This window comes from Lotus japonicus, chromosome 1, assembly GCF_012489685.1.
Source record: "Lotus japonicus ecotype B-129 chromosome 1, LjGifu_v1.2".
Classification (NCBI taxonomy): Eukaryota; Viridiplantae; Streptophyta; class Magnoliopsida; order Fabales; family Fabaceae; genus Lotus; species Lotus japonicus.
Genome location: NC_080041.1, coordinates 60,556,276 through 60,576,631, shown reverse-complemented (window position 1 = coordinate 60,576,631; position 20,356 = coordinate 60,556,276). Strand labels below are relative to the sequence as shown.

The following is a 20,356-nucleotide window of genomic DNA, read 5'->3' as shown; positions in this document are numbered from 1 at the left end:
CTCAGACTAGGAGAGAGAAAGGTTTTGGGGGGAAATCACAACACATGAGAATCACGTGCTCATTATCTGACCTAATTCAAGCCCCAATCCCCAATTAGTAACCCTAGGTCCAAAATCGCCCTAAATCTACAATACCCATCTCGACGCCGGTGAGGGTGTGCGATTGTGGTGTTGAGGAGCTGCGATTGTGGTGCTGAGGACCTACGATTACGAGCGAGGACGACGGTGGTGAGGACCTGCGATTGCGAGCGAGGTCGACGGTGGTGAGGACCTGCGATTGCGATAGAGATGGCGAAGGATTCGAAGAAGAATGGTGTGTCAAAGAAGACAACTGCCTCTCCAAGTCAAAAGAAGACCCCTCCAAGGCAAAAGAAGAACACTCCGACAAAAGAGAAAGAGAGGGTGGTCCCAGAGAAGATGGTCCCAGAGAAAAGGCCTCCAAACTTGGACTATTGGAACCTTGGAGCCGATGTGCCCTCTCACTATGTTGCCAGGTGCCTTTTTTATTGCATATGATGTCTAAGTATTGTGAATCTTGGTTGAATTTTTTATTGCCTATTGTATTCATGTCTCAGTGTTGTCGGTTGCATCTTTTATTGCCTATTTTAGTCATGTCTCAGTCCATTCAATGCATTGATGTGTGTTATTTAATTGATAAGTTTGTTTGGTATGTTATTTAATTGAATCCCTGTCTTGTTTGTGCTTGCATGTGGTCCATGAGATTCCCTTTAAAGTTTATTCTATTGTCTTTCTACAGGCCTACTGTTGCCCATGTGATAACCATGAAAGTGCATCATAGGGGTGAAATTACATTTGACCCAAATATGCCCTATGAAAGTGGGCTCTGCCAATCCTTTGAACATATGGATGTGGATCACATTTCATCCATTGTGGTGGGTAATTTGGTAAAGTACTTGGGATATCCCAGCTTCAAATGCTTGTGGTATAGGCATGTGGCTAGTGATGGGTCTGTCTGCTTTAGTCCACTTTCCAATGATGAAGATGTTAGAGAATTCTTTGAAAATGTTAAAGGTGTAGCTGAAGTTGATATTTATGTTGAACACCTAGTGGAAGATCCAAATATTGTTCCTCTAATTGCTTACAAGAGTGCTGAAGATACTCCTGAGGTATTGCAAGTTGGTTCTGAAAGTGATGATGAGGTATTGCAAGACAGGGAGGGTGAGACTGAGACAGTCAAGGAGGCTGAGTTAGTGCAAGACAAGGATGGTCAAAGTGTGCAGGAAATTCAGATTGATGCTAAGGTAATGAAATTATGATTTAATTTTTGTGTAAGTTGAAATAAAGTTACCCTTTAAGTTGTCATGAAAAAAGAGATTTATGCTTAGTTGTGTTTTTGGATAATCAAAAGGTTCTCCAACCTGAACAGAGAAGAGGTGCTGAGTTAGAGCAACACAGGGAGGCTGAAGAAGGGCATGAAAAGGAAAGTGAGGCTGAGGTAATTAAATAATGAATAGTTTGTGAATTAAAGCTACACTTTAAGTTTCCATGAAAAAAATATTGATGCTTAGTTTTGTTTTCAGATTATTGTCAATGATGAACAGAGGAGAAGTGCTGAGTTAGAGCAAGACAAGGAGGCTGAAGAAGCGCATGAAAAAGAATTTGAGGCTGAGGTAATTAAATGGGTTTATTACTTAATGTTTAATTTGTGAATTGATGCTATAATTTAAGTTGCCATGAAAAAAATATTGATGCTTAGTTTTGTTTTCAGGTTGTTGTCAATGATGGACAGAGGAGAGGTACTGAGTTAGAGCAAGACAAGGAGGGTGAGTCAGTGCAAGAAAAAGAAATTGAGTCTGAGGTCATTAAATGATCAGTTACTTAATGTTTAATTTGTTATTGAGTCTGAGGTAATGAGTTAAGCAAAATTTCTTGTTTAAGTTGTGAATTAAAGTTGGTCTTTAAGTTATCATGAAAATTATATTGCTGATCAGTTTGTTGTCAATTAGGAACAGATTCGTGATGTGGATGACAATGATGAAGTAACTGAAAATGACAAGGGGGTAGATAAGGGAAAAAGAAAGGCCAGTGAGGTTCTTCTCAGTGATGAAGATGAGGATTCTGATGCTGAATTTGATCCAAATGATGAAGAGGCATCCTCTGATTTTTCAATGGATGACAGTGACTACGAAGAAGATTGGGATTGGCTATGTGTGCTTCCTAAAGAGTCTCTGCTGAATATAGCTGAGGCCAATCCAGATCCCACTTTTGCAGAAGGTTCTACTGATCAGTATACTCAAGCTGTGAATGAGTCAAGGAACCTGGAGCCTAGTACATATGAGGAATTTGAAGATGAGGATGGTGATTCTGAGGACTTAGAAAGTCCATCAGAAAGCGATGATGAAGGAAAAAGTAGAAGGAAATATCCTAAGTTCAAACCTACTGAAGATGGGGAGGTGGTTCACCTTGAGTTAGGTCTGACTTTCAACAACAAAGATCAGTTTAAGGATGCTGTCAGTGATTTTGCTATCCAAACCAAGAAGAATCTGACAATCACCAAAAATGATAAAAAGAGGATGGTGGTTAAATGTGTTAAGGAGTGTCCATTCTACCTGAGAGCCAGCAAGACTCCCTCAAGGCCTATCTGGCAAATTGTAAGCTTCCATAACAACCATAATTGCTGCAGGACAGCCAGTAATAGGCAGGCAAAGACATTTTGGCTTGCTAAGAAATTTATGCAAATTCTGAAACACACTCTAGATTTGAAAGTGAGGGGCTTGATAGAGGAGGCAAGGGTCAGGTGGGGCATTGTGATAGGGAGGTACAAGGCATGCAGGGCAAAGGTCAAGAGTCTAGAGATGTTGCATGGTGCAAGTGTGGAGCAATACAGTCACCTGATGCAGTATGCTGCTGAATTGCTGAGAAGCAATCCTGGATCCACAGTCATTATAAAATCAGCAGTGGGAGTACATGGCCCAGTCTTTGAGAGGATCTACATCTGCTTTCAAGCTACTAAGACTGCATTTGCCAAGCACTGTAGACCCTTAATTGGGTTGGATGGCTGCTTCCTTAAGGGACTATATGGTGGTCAACTTCTGTCAGCCGTAGGCAAAGATGGAAACAACCAAATGTTTCCAGTAGCATTTGCAGTAGTGGAAGCTGAAACTAAGGATTCCTGGACTTATGAGTCCATTCTTATTGAATTCATGCATTTTATACATTCACTCATTCACAGGATCAATTAATGCATTTTATACATTCACACATTCAAGTGAATTCAATCCAAGCTGCCATGAAAAAAATTGCATCAAATTTAAGATACATATAACCTCAAACAGAATTGCATAAAATTCAACTCAATGGAAACACAATTGGCAAATTTCATTTCTTGCATCAAAGGATCCTAATGGAAGTACATAAGTGCATTCACTTTCTCAAAGGATTTTTTTCCCATCTTAATGGAAGTACATTCCTACTTCCTTACAAAATACATTCCTACTTCCTTACATTCCTACTACCCCAACTAGTATTCCTACTTCCTTACATAAGCTACCAACAACACAAGGATCACAATTATTGACATGAACAAAAAGGCAAGTAGGATCCTCTCTTTCTTCTTCAGGTCTTCATTCTTCTTGGTTAAGACAACAATCAACTTCTTCTCCCTAGCATTACAATTGTCATCAGCATCATGCCATTGGAAGAAGTTGCATACCTTCTTACGATGCACCTGTAATTTTAAGTTAGTTATACAGATCAGGGAAGAAGAAAATAGCCACTGATTCAACAACTCAATAATCTTACAAACCTCAAACAGCCCACAACCATAAAACCTCCTTCCACGATTCACCCCAGTCCATGTTGTCACCAATGGACTTTCAACCCCACATTCACACAGCACTACTCGTCGCCTCATCTCAGAACCAGTCGAAACATCGCGAGAGCCAGACAACCCATGAGAACCATCGTTTCTTCTGTGCGATTCAGGTACCCTGCGACTCGAATCAGCTTCTAAATCCCTCCAATTAGGTGTGGCTGAAGATCCTCCCATGGTTAGAGCTCGCGATATTGGGATTTGGGGGAGAAGAAGAGGAATTAGGGCTCGCGATTTTGGGTTTTGAGGGAGAAGAAGAGGAATTAGGGCTCGCGATTTTGGGTTTTGAGGGAGAAGAAGAGGAATTAGTTTTGGTGATTTTAGGATTTGAGGGAGAAGAAGAGGAATTAGGGTTAGTGATTTTCAGATTTAGGGAAGAAGATGATAAAAGAGAAGGTGATTCTCACGTGAGGGGCATGTGATTTCCCCCCAAAACATTTCTCTCTCCTAGTCTGAGTGCCACATAAGGAAAAAAAAAGCCATGTCACACAAAAACGTTAAGTTTTTAACGGAAAGGAGCCGGGGGACCAAAACTGCTAACGGAGATAAACGTTGAGGTACTATTATGCTATTTTTAAACGTGGGGGATTATTATTGCACATTTTTTAAACGTGGGGGACCAAAAGTGCTATTAAGCCTAGATATAATGACTCTAAGTTGACACAAGTCCTTCTTGAGAAGGCAAATTGAAGGAAGGGAAGAGATCACAAGTCGTGATAGTTAAATTGTCATATTAATCTACAGGCTTCCAAGGGAATTGTGCCTGGAGATTTTAGTAGTTCAAGCAGGAAATTATCATACAAAAAGATAAAAATAGAAGACATTGATAAATTGTCATCCATGTGACAGGGTCTGCATCCAATATCATATAGCTAGTCATAGGAAGACATTTAATCCATTTCTATAATCAAGCAAGAAATGTAAAAATAAGACTGAAATCATACCATCAGAAGAAGCATTGTTTGTGGAAACATGAGCAAGCAATTCTGCATCCTTTCCAAAATCGTTCTGAACCAGAATGAGAAAATTCTCAAGCATAGGTCAAAGTAAGGCCTCAACCTCCTTCATAAATGCAAAAGTTCAGCAAAGAATGGTTTAACTTGGATGAGTGCTGAAGTAATTAAAAAGATGAGTTGAGCCTGTGAGTATAATGCTAGGCTGCTAGCCCAGCACTGCAGCCAGTCAACCAGAAATTATGACGGTAAAAAGAATCTAAAATTGAAATGCAAAGTTGAGTCATATCTAATGTTAGGTTGGGAGAGGAGAATAAAGAGAAAGAAAATGAGTAGGAACAGGAAGAAAGTGAAGACGAAAAAAAAACATTTACATTTACCTAATGTTAGGTGGGTACGTTTTCCCCATCTAATAATATATTGGTGCTTGCTGTGGTACCTTAAGCCAGATTAAGGCGTGGTACCCAGAATGATATAAATTAATAGAAAAATAATACAATTTGAAATATCTTAAATCTTTAATCTAAAATCTGAGAAACTTCATGGACCCTAACCTTTCCTTTCTAACAATTTCAGTATCATCTTCAGTGGCCACCTCGCCGGTGGTAGCAGCGGTTGTCCACCATCGCGAAGTATCGCGTATTGGTGACAGGATGGAGTCGGTTTCTTTCATTTTTCCTTTGCTTGCTGCTATCTTCATTTGGGATGAAATCATGAATAGCTTTTTAATCTGGGGAAAGTGCCTTCTTTAATTTGGTTTGAAAAGCTATTTAATTTGGGGAAAGTGCTTGGTGATATTCTGAAATTAGGGTTTCTGTTTTGTTTTTTTATCAATTGTGGGTTGTTGATTTCTTGCTGATTCAGTTCTTAATTTTTCAATTGTGGGTTGCTAATTTCTTCAAATCATGGTCTTGAATCTATTTTTCTTATGGCTGGTGTTTTTGGTGGCCCAAAAACAATGAGAGCAAAGACAAGTAAGAAAGGAAATCCATCAGCTTGAGTGGCTTTATAGAACATCCAATAATAGAGACTCGTCTAGCAGGAGGTCTAGCAGCTGCAAAATGATATTAAGAACTATAGCCTTGTGGGTTGCTTATGGCTGGTCTTGAACTTGTGGGTTGCTAATTTCTTCAAATCATGGTTTTGGATTTTGCTTGGTGGGTATGGTCATTTGCTTCTTGAGAGTGAACTTGGTCTGAGCTTTTTCAGGGGATGATGGTTTTGTAGGAAATTCGTTCTTAGACTTTGGGGGATTAATTCAGGGGCACATAAATTCATTCCAAGGACACAGAAATTGTTTCCAAATTGTTCTTGTTTCCAAAATGAAGATGATAACTGTAATATTTAAAATTCGCTTAATAGGACTTTGAAGCAATTGTGAAAAGAAATGAGAGTAGAATTGTCAATTTCATTTGAACCTTCCCTTCAGGTTTAAGCTACTAGTAGCACACTAGCACTACAGACAGGTCCTCTTTTGTAGGAATTGAAGCTTGGGGGGTTTTATTTTTGGTCTTCCCATTGCACTAGCAATAGGAGCAAAGTTTGTACCGTTGAGAAACCCAAAGAAGTTGCCTGGTATATTTGGATTGCTTGATTTTGATTTTTTTTCTTGACTTTGTATGTTGATTCTATCATCGTTATAGTGTCATTAATCATACGTTCTTGGGGATGTTGCTTTGTTTTGTTTATTCAGCAGTTCTTATTTTACCAATTAGCACTTATTCTTCTTATGCCCCCGAGTGTCTCTAATTTGGTCTAGGTGTTACAATTGGATGGGCCTTGCTACAGCTCTCCCAAGGAATTGTCACTTGCATCTGCTGCAACAGGATATGGTGTTTCTTTCTACGAAACAGAATGTGCTATGGAAAGCAATATGGTCCATTGTAATTTGGATAGTGTGGAATTGCAGAAACAACTTCATATTGAGGGATGTGGAGGTGGATGTGGAGAAGATGTTAGAATTAATTCAGCTGAGATCTTGGAACTGGTTCACAGCCAGAGTTAGTGGTTTGACTGGTTTCCAAACTTTTTTTTTTGAATGGTGTTCGACTCCACTATTATGTTTATCATCTGTTTAATGCAGAGCCAGTTCTGGGTAGGAGACAATGTTGCGGCTGATGTGTGGTTTGGAGAGGTGTTTGAGCTACTGGTGGGCAGGAATTAGCCGACTTGGTGTGGAGAAAGTTGGGAAACTTCAAGGTCCGTGCTTATTTGTGATTGGGGGTGCTCTTGTCCCTAATTTGATTATGCAAGGAAGGTATTCCAAATATGCAAAGGCTTGAATCAATGCTTGTGTCAACAGTTTTAGCTTATATGATATACTTGGAGGGGTGTTTGTCTGATAAGTTTGGTGGGGATTACTATATCTGTTTGGTCAAAGAGGAGGGAAGCTCATGTAGTGCAGCATAGGATACTATCACTTCTCCCAAAACAATGCTGTAGTATGCGTTCCCTAGTGTAATCATTTCATCTTGCCACGATGGGACACGATTTCCCAACCGCTACTCACCTTAACTTTTCAATTCCCCCTACTCACCTTAACTTTTAAATTCCCCCTTGCTCCATCATTCACCACTTCTGGAATCCTCATAACCTGTTAAAATCGACACCCTAGCACACTCTTCCATCTTCATTCCCACTTTTCCCTTGGCAAGAATGACTTCCCCACGCCGTACTAAAAAATCTTCTCGATCCCGAAGTACTGCTCCTGCTTCTTCGCCTCCGGTCGACCCTCCTCCCTCCGGAGGACTTACCCTTGGCGAGGGGGAAATCGTCGCCTTCTGGCGCCGAGTGTTTGCCACCCTTCCCAAGTCCACGGATAAAACCCCCGTTCAGAAGACCATTTGTCAAACCTCTGAGTTGTCCTCTGATGAGTCCGTTACTGACACGGCTCGCCAGGCCGGTGGGCTTTGTTACGAGAAATCTCTCGAAGACATTCTTGTCACCGGGAGGTGCCCAACGATTCGGCGGCCCTGGCAGCATCGTGCGGTTGACCATGGCGTGGAGAGACCCCACTTCTTTTACGTCTACGAATATTTATTCCTCGACCTGGGAATCAAACTGCCTTTCTCCCCCTTCCTTCGCCAAGTTATGAGGGAAATCAATGTGGCCCCATTCCAACTCCATCAGAATGCCTGGGCCTTCATTCGGTGTTTTGAGATTCTTTGCAACGCCGTTGGTCTTGAACCAAAAATCGCCCACTTCTTTTACTTCTACGCTGTGGAGCCAAAGTCTTTAAGGGTGGGTTTCCCTGAAATCGCGCACAGGCCGTCAGCGTCTTCACCCCTACAAGAGCAACATCAAGATGGGGTTTGGGCGCCGGTACTTCCGCATAACCGTGCATCCTACTTACCCTGAAGCTTTCACCCTTCGGATTGGACTTCCCTGCTTCCCTTCTACTGGATCATGAGCCCCCGCGTTGTTTCGTTGCCATCAGATGCGTTGCTGAGTGATGAAGATAAAATCATCCTTAGCTTTCTTGCTGGGCTTCCGGTCCTTGAGTGCTCACAATTGCTCGAAGCCGCTCGCAAGAACACCCTCGGTTCATTCCTAGGAGGAATGAATTTCACTAAAGTCGAACTGGAGCGTGCCTTGGCCACCAAAGCGTTCGAGTTTCCTCCCGTCTTCAATACTAGCGGAAGTAAGAGAAGGCGCGTCGCTGTGGATGCTGACACTGAGACCACCATCCCTTCCCCAAAGAAACGGGTAAGAGGGTCCACATCGGTTGAGCTTGCGCCAGGATCCACAGTCGACACCGCCTCCCCTGAGGCTGGCGGGACAACGCCAGACATTGCTGGTCCTGGGTCCAGCGAGCCAACGCCTGACGCCGTCATTCCTCCGGAGACTGACGAGTCGGCACCGGTCTGTACTAACAACACCGTTCTCCCTTCCCTAGTGAAGGAATCCCACAAATCCAAAGAGGCTGACCTGGCACGGATGTGTAAGATCAAGTTTTGATCTCGTAGTACAACTCTATGTTTTGATGATTACATGTTAACTATTATGTATGAACAATTATGGTACTCTGACGTTGTTTTCTGAGTGTTCTAATGACATGCCATGACTCTAGTCTTATTTCACATAATTTAGAAGCACAATGCTCAAAGAGTAACCTCCGCAACGCTTTCGCACTTACTATGTTCTATCTGAACAATAGATTAAGCTTCAGAGGATCTGAAGATTATAAAGCTCTGATATGGATTCAGCTCACTAAAAGCTCTGAAGGATCAGAAGCTCTGAAGGTCCAGAAGCTGAGTAGTGAAGACTCTGAAGTCCAAGAGTAAGCTGACTCTGAAGACCAAGTACTTCTCCTCAGAGGATCCAAGCTTCCTTCTGACTCTGATCACCAAGCTTCACAAGTTCCAATATGAAGCATCACTCTGATCAGAAGTCAACTAGGATAAAGGTCATGTCACTATCCAAAGTACAAAAGCAATTGTACCATTCCTGACGACCTTACCTAACTTATTCAGCCACAACAGAACCTGGAAAACCCAGATCTGCCCTCCAACGGTAGCATTCCATGCAAACTTCCAAACCTAATTCCTTGGAGTATATAAAGAGGCTGAAGATGAAAGATTCTGTTTGAAGAAACTTTGTAGAAGCTCACGCTAAAATCAAATATTCTCAAAGCAATCTTTCTTCACATTGTACTAATTGTGTTTACTATTAGCTTTCTAAGAAGCATTTCTTTGTAAACCCAAACTTTCAAACAGTTGTTTGATTTTCCTTAAGGAGACCAAGGTTGGTCAGATCCTTGAGAAAACTAAGAGAGTGAATGTTAGTGATAGCTAAGTCAGTGTATTGTTAGTCACTTTGCAGGTAGCAAGTGCAGTTGTAACAAACTCTGATTAGTGGATTGCCTTCATTCTAAGAAGGAAGAAATCACCTTAACGGGTGGACTGGATTAGCTTGAGGGATTTATCAAGTGAACCAGGATAAAATCATTGTGTGCTTTTCTTAACTCTTATCTTAGCACTTTTATCTTTGGTGGTTGAAAAGATTTGCTTAAATCTTAAGTGGATCGAGTTTTAGATTCAAAACGCTATTCAAACCCCCTCTTTCTATCGTTTTTCATACCTTCAATTGGTATCAGAGCGCAAGTTCTTATTACCACACCTAACAGTGTTCAGTGATCCGGGCCGGTGTGAAAAACTAAAATGGCTTCCACCATTGAAGCGCAAAAAGATGTCTACAGTGCAAAGCCTCCTATGTTTGATGGGCAAAGATTTGAGTACTGGAAAGACAGGATTGAAAGCTTTTTCTGGGCTTTGATGCAGATCTCTGGGATATTATAGTGGATGACTATGAGCGTCCAGTTGATGGTGATGGCAAGAAGATCTCCAGAACAGAGATGACTGCAGAGCAGAAGAAGCTTTACTCACTGCATCATAAAGCTAGAACTATTCTTCTCAGTGCTATTTCTTATGAAGAATATTAAAAGATCACAGATCGTGAGTATGCTAAGGGTATCTTCGATTCCTTGAAGATGACCCATGAAGGAAACAAGAAGGTGAAGGAGTCAAAGGCGTTGTCCTTGATCAGAAAGTATGAATCCTTCCAAATGGAATCCAGTGAGTCCATTGAGGTCATGTTCTCGAGATTTCAGTTACTCATTGCTGGAATTAGACCTCTCAACTAGAGTTACACAACTGTTGATCATGTCATGAGAATTCTTAGAGGCCTTCCTAAAAGCTGGATGCCTCTGATAATTTCCTTGGAGCTCACAAGAGATGTTGATCAGATGAGTCTGGAAGAACTCATAAGCATACTGAAGTGTCATGAACTGAAGCGTGCTGAACATCAGGATCAGAAGAAGAAGTCTATAGCCTTGAAATCCAAATCTGAAAAGGCTAAAGCTCTCCAAGCAGAAGAAGAAGAATCTGAAGAAAACTCTGAGGATTCTGATGAAGATGAGCTAACCCTGATCTCCAGAAAGCTCAACCGCAGCTGGAAGCACAGGCAGAGCAAGTACAGAGGCTCTGGAAAGAATAAAGGAAAGAATGAATCTTCTTCTGGTCAGAAGAAGTCTTCATCAAAGGAAGTCACATGCTTTGAGTGCAAAGAATCAGGGAACTACAAGAGTGATTGTCCTAAGCTAGAAAAGGACAAGAAGCCAAAGAAGCATTTCAAAGCTAAGAAAGGCCTCATGGTGACTTTCGATGAATCAGAGTCAGAGGATGTTCACTCAGATGGAGAAGTTGTTGAAGGACTCATGGCTATTGTCAAGAACAAGGAAGCAGAGTCAAAAGAAGCAACTAACTCTGAATCAGCATCAGAGGAAGATCCAGACTCTGACGATGAAAATGAGGTATTCGCTTCTTTCTCAACCTCTGAACTTAAATGTGCTTTGTCTGACATCATGGATAAATATAACTCTCTTCTGACTAAGCATAAAAAGTTGAAAAATGATTTTTCTGCTGTTTCTAAGACTTCTGCTGAACATGATAAAATTATTTATGAGTTAAAATAAAATAATCATGCTTTAACAAACTCTAACTTTGTGCTTAAAAACCAGATCCTTAAGTTAGAAGAAGTTGTTGCTTGTGATGCCTCTGATATTAAAAATGAATCCAAATATGAAAAATCTTTTCAAAGATTCCTAGCTAAAAGCGTAGATAGAAGCTTGATGGCCTCAATGATCTATGGCGTAAGCAGAAATGGAATGTGTGGCATTGGCTATTCTGGACCCAGTAGAAATGAGCCTCCTATGCCTAAGGCTAAACCTCTGCATGAACATTTTGTACCCTCTGGTACTATTTTGCCTGAATCATTTCCTGTTAAAGTTGCTAAACCCTCTTGTAAAAAGGGAACTCCTTCTATACTTAAATGTCATGCTCAAATCCCTTTACATTATCATGTTGAGAAACCCAAGGTCATATGAACCTCTGGGGTAACTAACAAGAAAGGACCCAGAAAATGGGTACCTAAGGATAAGATTATCTATGTTGCAGATATCCTTGATCGCTCCACTGAAACACCAATCATGGTATCTGGACAGTGGATGCTCGCGTCACATGACGAGAGAAAGGCGAATGTTCCAAGAGCTAAAACTTAAGCCTGGAGGCGAAGTTGGCTTTGGTGGCAATGAGAAGGGTAAAATTGTTTGTTTTGGTACTATTGATATTGATAATAGTCCATGCATTGATAATGTTCTGTTGGTAGATGGCTTAAATCATAACTTATTGTCTATAAGTCAATTAGCTGACAAGGGTTATGATATTATCTTCAATCAAAAGTCCTACAGGGCTGTAAGTCAGATCAATGGCTCTGTTCTGTTTAACAGCAAGAGGAGGAACAACACTTATAAGATCAGATTATCTGAGTTGGAAACTCAGAAAGTAAAGTTCCTTCTTTCTGTTAATGAAGAGCAATGGGTATGACATAGACGGTTAGGGCATGCCAGTATGAGAAAGATTTCTCAGCTGAGTAAGCTTGACCTTGTCAGGGGCTTACCCACTCTGAAGTTCTCTTCAGATGCTCTTTGTGAAGCATGTCAGAAAGGCAAATTTACAAAAGTCTCTTTCAAGGCAAAGAATGTTGTTTCCACCTCAAGGCCATTGGAACTTCTGCATATCGACCTTTTTGGACCAGTGAAAACTGAGTCTATAGGTGGTAAAAGATATGGGATGGTCATTGTTGATGACTATAGCCGCTGGACATGGGTAAAATTTCTATCCCGTAAGGATGAGTCTCATTCTATGTTTTCTACCTTTATTGCCCAAGTGAAAAACGAGAGGCTTGCAGAATTATGCGTGTCAGAAGTGATCATGGTGGAGAGTTTGAGAATGACAAGTTTGAGAGTCTGTTTGATTCCTATGGAATTGCACATGATTTCTCTTGTCCTAGAACTCCTCAACAGAATGAGATTGTTGAGAGGAAGAATAGAACTCTTCAAGAGATGGCTAGAACCATGCTTCAAGAAACTGACATGGCAAAGCACTTCTGGGCTGAGGCAGTAAACACAGCATGTTACATTCAGAATAGGATCTCTATCAAACCAATTCTGAATAAGACTCCTTATGAATTGTGGAAGAAAGTATAACCCAACATTTCTTACTTTCATCCTTTTGGTTGTGTTTGCTATGCTCAATACTAAGGATATATTGCATAAGTTTGATTCTAAATCTTCTAAATGTCTATTACTTGGTTACTCTGAACGTTCTAAAGGCTTTAGAATTTATAACTCTGATGCTAAAACTATTGAAGAATCTATTCATGTTAGATTTGATGATAAACTTGACTCTGATCAGTTGAAGCTAGTTGAAAAGTTTGCAGATATGAGTATAAATGTTTATGATAAAGGCAAAGCTCCAAAGGAAGCTGAGCCAGAGGAAGACTCTCCCGAGGAAGTTGGTCCCTCTGATTCACAGCCTCAGAGGAAGAGCAGAATTGTTGCCTCTCACCCTAAGGAGTTGATTATGGGAAACAAAGATGAACCAGTCAGAACCAGATCAGCATTCAGACCCTCTGAAGAGACCCTACTTAGTCTGAAGGGATTGGTATCCTTAATTGAACCAAAATCAATTGATGAAGCTCTTCAAGACAAAGACTGGATTCTGGCAATGGAAGAAGAATTGAATCAATTCTCCAAGAATGATGTTTGGAACCTTGTCAAGAAGCCTCAAGGCGCTCACATCATTGGAACCAAATGGGTTTTCAGAAACAAGCTGAATGAAAAATGAGATGTAGTCAGAAACAAAGCAAGGCTAGTTGCTCAAGGCTACAGTCAACAAGAAGGAATATATTATACTGAAACATTTGCTCTAGTAGCAAGACTGGAAGCTATCAGACTGTTGATCTCATTCTCAGTGAATCACAACATAATTCTTCATCAGATGGATGTTAAGAGTGCCTTCCTGAATGGATACATTTCAGAGGAAGTGTATGTGGACCAACCTCCTGGTTTTGAAGATGAAAAGAACCCTGACCATGTTTTCAAATTGAAGAAATCTCTCTATGGTCTGAAGCAAGCTCCTAGAGCATGGTATGAGAGACTTAGCTCATTCCTTCTGAATAATGAGTTTGTGAGGGGTAAAGTAGATACAACTCTCTTTTGCAAAACTTACAAAGATGATATCTTAATTGTGCAAATTTATGTTGATGATATTATATTTGGATCTGCTAATCCATCTCTTTGCAAGGGGTTTTCTGAGATGATGCAGACTGAATTTGAAATGAGTATGATGGGAGAACTCAAGTATTTTATGGGAATACAAGTTGATTAAAAACTAGAAGCTACTTACATCCATCAGAGCAAGTACACAAAGGAACTTCTGAAGAAGTTCAATATGACATAATCAATAATTTCTAAGACTCCTATGCATCCTACATGCATTCTGGAGAAAGAAGATGCTAGTGGAAAAGTATGTCAGAAGCTCTAGATGAACGGTCGCGAGGCTGACTTATCCGCTTATGAAGAGAGAATGGAGGACTTGGAGGACGAGCGGGACGACTTGCAGAAGGAGTTAGAGGCGAGGGCCGAGGCAATTGCCGTGAGTAGGGCAGCTTGTATCGCCAAAGATAAGGAGATTGCGTCTCTGCGCAGCGATTTGGCGTTGTCGAACGAGTTTCTCGCCGAGGTGAGGAACCAACTCGAAGAAAAAACCAAAGCTATTGTGGAGGCGGAAACCTGGGCAACCTCTGAAGCCAAAACCCTTCGAGCGAGGTTGGAGGTCGAAGCTGCTGCTGAGGCTGTGGAAGGGCGCGGCCGCGGTTTCTTCCTTGCTAAAGCCCAGGTCCAGTAACTTTATGAGGGAATAGATCTCAACGGGATGGGAGCCTTCAAGAAGGTCACCCCTGAGGGTTTGGTCGGCCCTGATGATCCTCCAGGCTTCGACGCTGCATACTTTGCGGCTGCTGAAAACGCAGGGAAAGCAGAAAATGTTAATGTAGTTTAATTACTTTGTATTGATTTTCCCTTACCCTTTTGTAACTAATATTGCTCTATGTTAATGAACATAATTTTGTTGCAGTTTCGTCTGTCTTATTTTATTCACCGCCCTGCCATATTTTCTCCATGTGTTTGTTTTGCGCCTTTGGGTCTAGACTTCGTGTAGAAATTTTGAGTGTGTGCCAAAGAAAACTAGGACTTTTGCTCAGTTTTGAACCGAGGCTTTGTTCACACCGTATTTCCCGTAAGATCAAGTGTGGCCTTGCCAGTTTCGTCCTGGCGAGGACTTATGGTTGCTCGGGACCCAATGGCCATGTGGGTTGCTCGAGACTTAGCCTAGCTTTGGGTTCTCGCCCATATTTCGGGGAGGTTTTGCTCGCCCATATTTCGGGAAGACTTTTGGGATAAGTAACTTATCCGCACACATCGCCAACTAGTAATCAGCGGTTCGCATTGGACTTTCCGGAGCGATCCCCAGACATGAAGGTAGTGTTGGGATCGCCACCTTTAGGGAATTTTTCCCACCAGGCGACCGTGACATTTTAGTTGAGTTGCTAATCGAGTAGCAGCAGTTCGCGCCGGACTTTCTGGAGCGATCCCCAGACATCAAGGTCGTGTTGGGATCGCCACCTTCAGGGAAATTTTCCCACCAGACGACCGTGATAATTTAGTCGAGCTAGGAGTATTGCTGGGAATATCCTTTTGTATTTGATTTGTAAAAAGATTTTACATTCGAGGGATGCCTCGTTAAAAAACTCCCGTGGTGGAGAAAAAGAGTGCATCTTTATTTTTGTCCTAGTTCTTCAGTTCCCCCGCCACGACCTTGCTCTTGTCTTCAGCCCCCCTAGATCAGAGCACCACGCCGAGCACTTCATCCTTTATACCCGATGTGCTTGCCTCCCACTCGTTGTCATTGCGAGGTTGTTCCCGCCAGCTCGCCCCATAGTAGCGCGAGACTTCACTTAACTTGCTTCTCTGCTTGCCGCGCCTAGCTTCCCTAGGTTTAAAAATTGCCGACCTTACTGGTTTCCAATATCCTGCCTTTTCTTCTCCCTTACCCGCGCGACGACACGCTGGGCTCCTTTTCCCTGCCCTTGGCTTGTCTCGAGGTCGCTCAAGTGCCTAGTGACTACTTCGTTTGTCGCCACCGCGCTGGAAGCTCCGCTGATCCATTCTTTGCACCATTGCCCCTTTTTCCTTTCTCTCTTCTTGGCCCGTACCTGAGAGAGTCGGCTTCTTGAATCTAGGCAGCCCCTGATGAGCAATATTTTACCCATTTTACATAGCCTTAATTTGCCATTATTAATGATTATTCGTAATTAATTGACCTTGCTTGACAGTGATTTCTATTATTTGGTCTAATTACGTTTATTCTTATTTTCAGGTCTTATTTGACATCAAGGGCATTTTGGAGATTTGCGAAATGAAGATTTAATTGTGCTGGAGTGAAGATTGTATTTTAGGAAATATTAGGATTTAATTTCGGAACAAATTAAGTTTGATATCTTTAGGATTCAAACTTATTTAGGTTGTTATTTTAAAACTCTATCTTTAGGATTTGTTAGGATTTATTGTTATCTTTTAGGATTTGATTTTGATTAGGATTTGTGATCTCAGCTCTTATTTAAGGGTTTGTGCTGAGAGAAACAATTACCTTTTGCCTTCTGCTTATTATTCAATATAATTTCGTTTTCCCTACTTCCTCCAATTTAATTGCTGAATTCGCCCCATCCATGGAAGGCTAATTCCCTTCGAACGAATTCCTTTGCAAAGTATATCGCACTCTTGAGGTATAGTGCTTAATAGAATTCGCCTATTAGTTTTCTTCATCTCTACTTCTGGCTTAGGTTTGCTTAATTCCTTAAGATTGGAAATAAAATATGATGTATGTTCGCTTAGTTCATATTAGGGCGTAAACGATTCTTAATCGCTTAGTTTAGGAATCTGTGAATTAGTTATTGCTTAGTTAATTAATTCTCACGAACTAGGAAACTAATAACAAGAATTGATCTTTAGATACCCGTGATTGAGCAGCGATATACTGAACAAAGGGATTCGTCCGTCTTTACTTGATTATATTAATCTGTTTTTACTTTCTGCTAGTCTTTGAAACTGAATCACAAAACCCCCCTTGAGTGTGTGTGCGTTTGTGCGTTTTAATATTGAATATGTGTCGAAACGATAATCCTTGGGAAACGACCTAGGAGTCACTTCCTAGTTACTACAGTTTTCTAAATTAATTATTTGTATCGGGTACGGCCTCGATCAAATTTGGCGCCGTTGCCGGGGATTATCGTCTTTACCAAAGGTTCAATAGAGTTAGTATTAGTAGTATTAGTATTATTAGTAGTAGTATTAACAAGTTCGATCTCTGACGCAGGTACTGGATTTGTTGGTGAAGGTAAGGATTAGTGATCAAACGGCCATATCTTTTGCTCCAAAACTCGGAATTCAACATATTATATATGCTTTTGGGGTAGAAAAAAATTTCCAATTCATCTGTGACGGCTATGCCGTGAGATCGATTTTTAAAAACGCAAAAAGAGGCCTTCCGCCAAAAGTTTTTTTAGGGTTTCGAAAAAAAAAATTTACTTTGTGTTGCATGACTAGGACGAATCCTGGGTTTGTGCATCCATTAATTTCTGAAATAGATAGAGAATTTCATAGGTTAATTAGAGCACGTAGAGCTTTTGTAACTAATCCTCATTCAAGTGATTCTGATTCTGACCTTGATTTTGATTCTGATTTTGTTGCAGTTTCTGATAACATGGCTGAAGAAGGACCGCGAGAGAGAACATTAAGGGAGCTGGCTGCACCTGATTTCACCTACGAAAGCTTGTGTATCCAGTATCCTCAGGATGTACCATGTGTACTCAAAACTAGACTAATCCATTTATTGCCTAAGTTTGGTGGTCTTGCAGGTGAAAATCCTCATATGCATATCAAGGAGTTTCGTACTGTCATATCCACCATGAAGCCTCCTGAAGTTGACAAAGATCATATCTGTTTGAAGGCTTTCCCTCATTCCCTTCAGGGAACTGCAAAGACATGGCTGTATAACCTGCCTCCTGCATCCATTGCAAGCTGGGACGACCTAAAAAGAATGTTCCTTGAGAAGTTCTTCCCTGCCTCTAGGACGACTTCAATCAGTAAAGACATCTCAGGAATCAGGCAGCTACATGGAGAGACTCTATATGAATACTGGAAAAGATTCAAGACACTATGTGTGAGCTGCCCCCATCACCAGATTTTCGACCAGCTCCTAGTTCAGTATTTCTATGAGGGTCTGCACAACATGGACATAAATATAATTGATGCTGCTTGTGGAGGCGCATTGAATGACATGACTCCTACTGAAGCCAGGCATTTGTTTGAGAACATGGCTGCTAATTCTCAGCAGTTTAACACAATGAGTAATGATGTTGTTAGAAGTGTTAGTGAGGTTGGGACAGATCCAAGGATGGACAAGCTTGAGAAGAGGATGGAAAACATTGCCACCTTGGTTACTCAATTGGCCATGAACCAGAATAAACCTTCACAACAGGAAAAGGTTTGTGGCATTTGCACTAAAGACCATAATACTGATGTTTGTCCTTCTCTGCAGGAACCTACAAATGAGAATCCTGAAGCATATGCTGCTGCCAACATTTTCAATAATCGACCTCAGCAAAATTATGATCTGTCATCTAACAGATATAATCCTGGCTGGAGAAATCATCCAAATCTTAGATGGTCTGATCAGTCACAACCTGCCCAAGCACCGTTTCAGAATAATGCTAGACCATATGTTCCTCCTCCAATGCAACAACAGGCTAATAACCCTGCTGCACCGCAATATAAAGAATCTTCATTGGAGGATATGTTGAAGCAGATGACAGCCCAAAACATGCAGTTCCAACAAGACACCAGATTCTCCATTCAGAATCTGACCAACCAGATAGGACAAATGACTACTTCAATAAACCAGCTACAATCCCAGAATTCTGATAAGCTGCCCTCTCAGACGGTTGTCAATCCAAGAAATGTGAGCGCCATCACCTTAAGGTCTGGGAAGCAAATTGATGCAGACCATGGACCAGATCCTGAACCCGAAAGGGAGACAGAGACCATTGCCACAGGAACTTTCGACGTACAACCACCTTCCACTCCTCTTCCATTCCCTCCGAAAGTTATGCCAAGCAAGAAGAAGGAAGAGGTAGATAAGGGAATCTTGGAGATATTCAAGAAAGTGGAGGTGAACATACCTCTACTTGATGCACTCAAGCAAATTCCAAGATATGCAAAGTTTCTGAAAGAATTATGCACTCAGAAAAGGAAGCTGAAAGGAAATGAAAGAGTTCGCATGGGGAGAAACGTTTCTGCAATCATAGGTAAAGCTGGTAAACCTGCTCCTGTTTCTGATGTTCCTGAAAAGTGTGAGGATCCAGGTACGTTTTCTGTTCCTTGTGTCATAGGTGATACTAAATTTGAAAGTGCCATGCTAGATCTAGGAGCTTCAATTAATGTTATGCCTATGTCTATTTTTAAATCACTTTCACTTGGACCGCTGAAACCTACGGGTGTTGTCATCCAATTAGCAAATAGGAGCACGGCACACCCTGCTGGTTGGGTAGAGGATGTCTTGGTTAGGGTTGGTGAACTTGTTTTCCCTGCTGATTTTTATGTGCTTGAAATGGAAAAAGGATCTTCCCGTAATACAGTTCCTATCATTTTGGGGAGACCATTTTTAAAGACAGCCCGAACCAAGATAGATGTGTATGCTGGAACATTGACTATGGAATTCGGTGATATTGTGGTTAGGATAAACATTTTTGATGCTATGAAACATCCACCTGAAGATTATTCTGTGTTTCATATTGATTTGCTTGATGAACTGCTTGATGATATGCTTGATGAACATGAATCTGATTTCCTACATGATTCTGATTATCCTCCCCTAACTGGGCCATACACTTGTCATACATGTACTGTTACTGAAATGTGTGATTCTTGCATTGATCAATTTTTGGACACTGTTGTTATTGACTCAGATGTTAAGAAATCTGATTGCACTAACCTAGTTGTTGAAGTGCAGGCTGCAGAAACTGTATCTGCTAGTTTGGTTCCATCTGTTTTGCAGGCACCCGTATTGGAGCTTAAGCCCTTGCCAAATAACCTCAAGTACGCTTACTTGGAGGATGATAAGAAGCTCCCTGTTATTGTTTCCTCTCTCCTTCGTGAAAATCAAGAGGAAAAGTTGCTGCAAGTACTAAAGAAGCACAAGAAAGCTATTGGTTGGACCTTAGCTGACATTCCTGGTATTAGTCCATCCATGTGCATGCATAGAATACTCTTGGAAGAAGGAGCGAAGCCAGTAAGACAACCACAAAGGAGACTCAACCCAGTGATACTTGATGTTGTGAAGAAGGAGATCACCAAGCTTCTACAAGCTGGAATTATATATCCGATCTCTGACAGCCCTTGGGTGAGCCCAGTTCAAGTGGTCCCTAAGAAGCTGTAGTGAAGAATGAGAGAAACGAGCTTATCCCTACTAGAGTGCAAAATAGTTGGAGAGTCTACATTGATTATAGGATGCTCAATCAAGCAACTAGAAAGGATCACTTTCCTTTGCCCTTCATTGATCAAATGCTTGAGCGCTTAGCAGGTAAAAGTCACTACTGTTTTCTTGATGGTTTTTCT

At 41.2% G+C, this 20,356-nt stretch overlaps 2 protein-coding genes across 2 annotated transcripts; one reads left to right on the top strand and one right to left on the bottom strand.

Annotated features, from left to right (window-relative positions):
- Nucleotides 1-534: 534 nt before the first annotated feature.
- LOC130740575 (uncharacterized) lies at nt 535-3,203 on the top strand. The gene is made up of 5 exons (XM_057593233.1): nt 535-1,262; nt 1,370-1,456; nt 1,542-1,631; nt 1,730-1,819; nt 1,968-3,203. Exons 1-5 carry the CDS (start codon nt 708-710, stop codon nt 3,201-3,203), a joined length of 2,058 nt encoding a protein of 685 aa, XP_057449216.1. The 5' UTR covers nt 535-707.
- Nucleotides 3,204-3,254: 51 nt separating this feature from the next.
- LOC130735192 (uncharacterized) lies at nt 3,255-4,652 on the bottom strand. The gene is made up of 2 exons (XM_057587278.1): nt 3,767-4,652; nt 3,255-3,688 (listed from the first exon to the last, which is right to left on the bottom strand). Exons 1-2 carry the CDS (start codon nt 4,007-4,009, stop codon nt 3,491-3,493), a joined length of 441 nt encoding a protein of 146 aa, XP_057443261.1. The 5' UTR covers nt 4,010-4,652; the 3' UTR covers nt 3,255-3,490.
- Between the last annotated feature and the right edge of the window lie 15,704 nt (nt 4,653-20,356).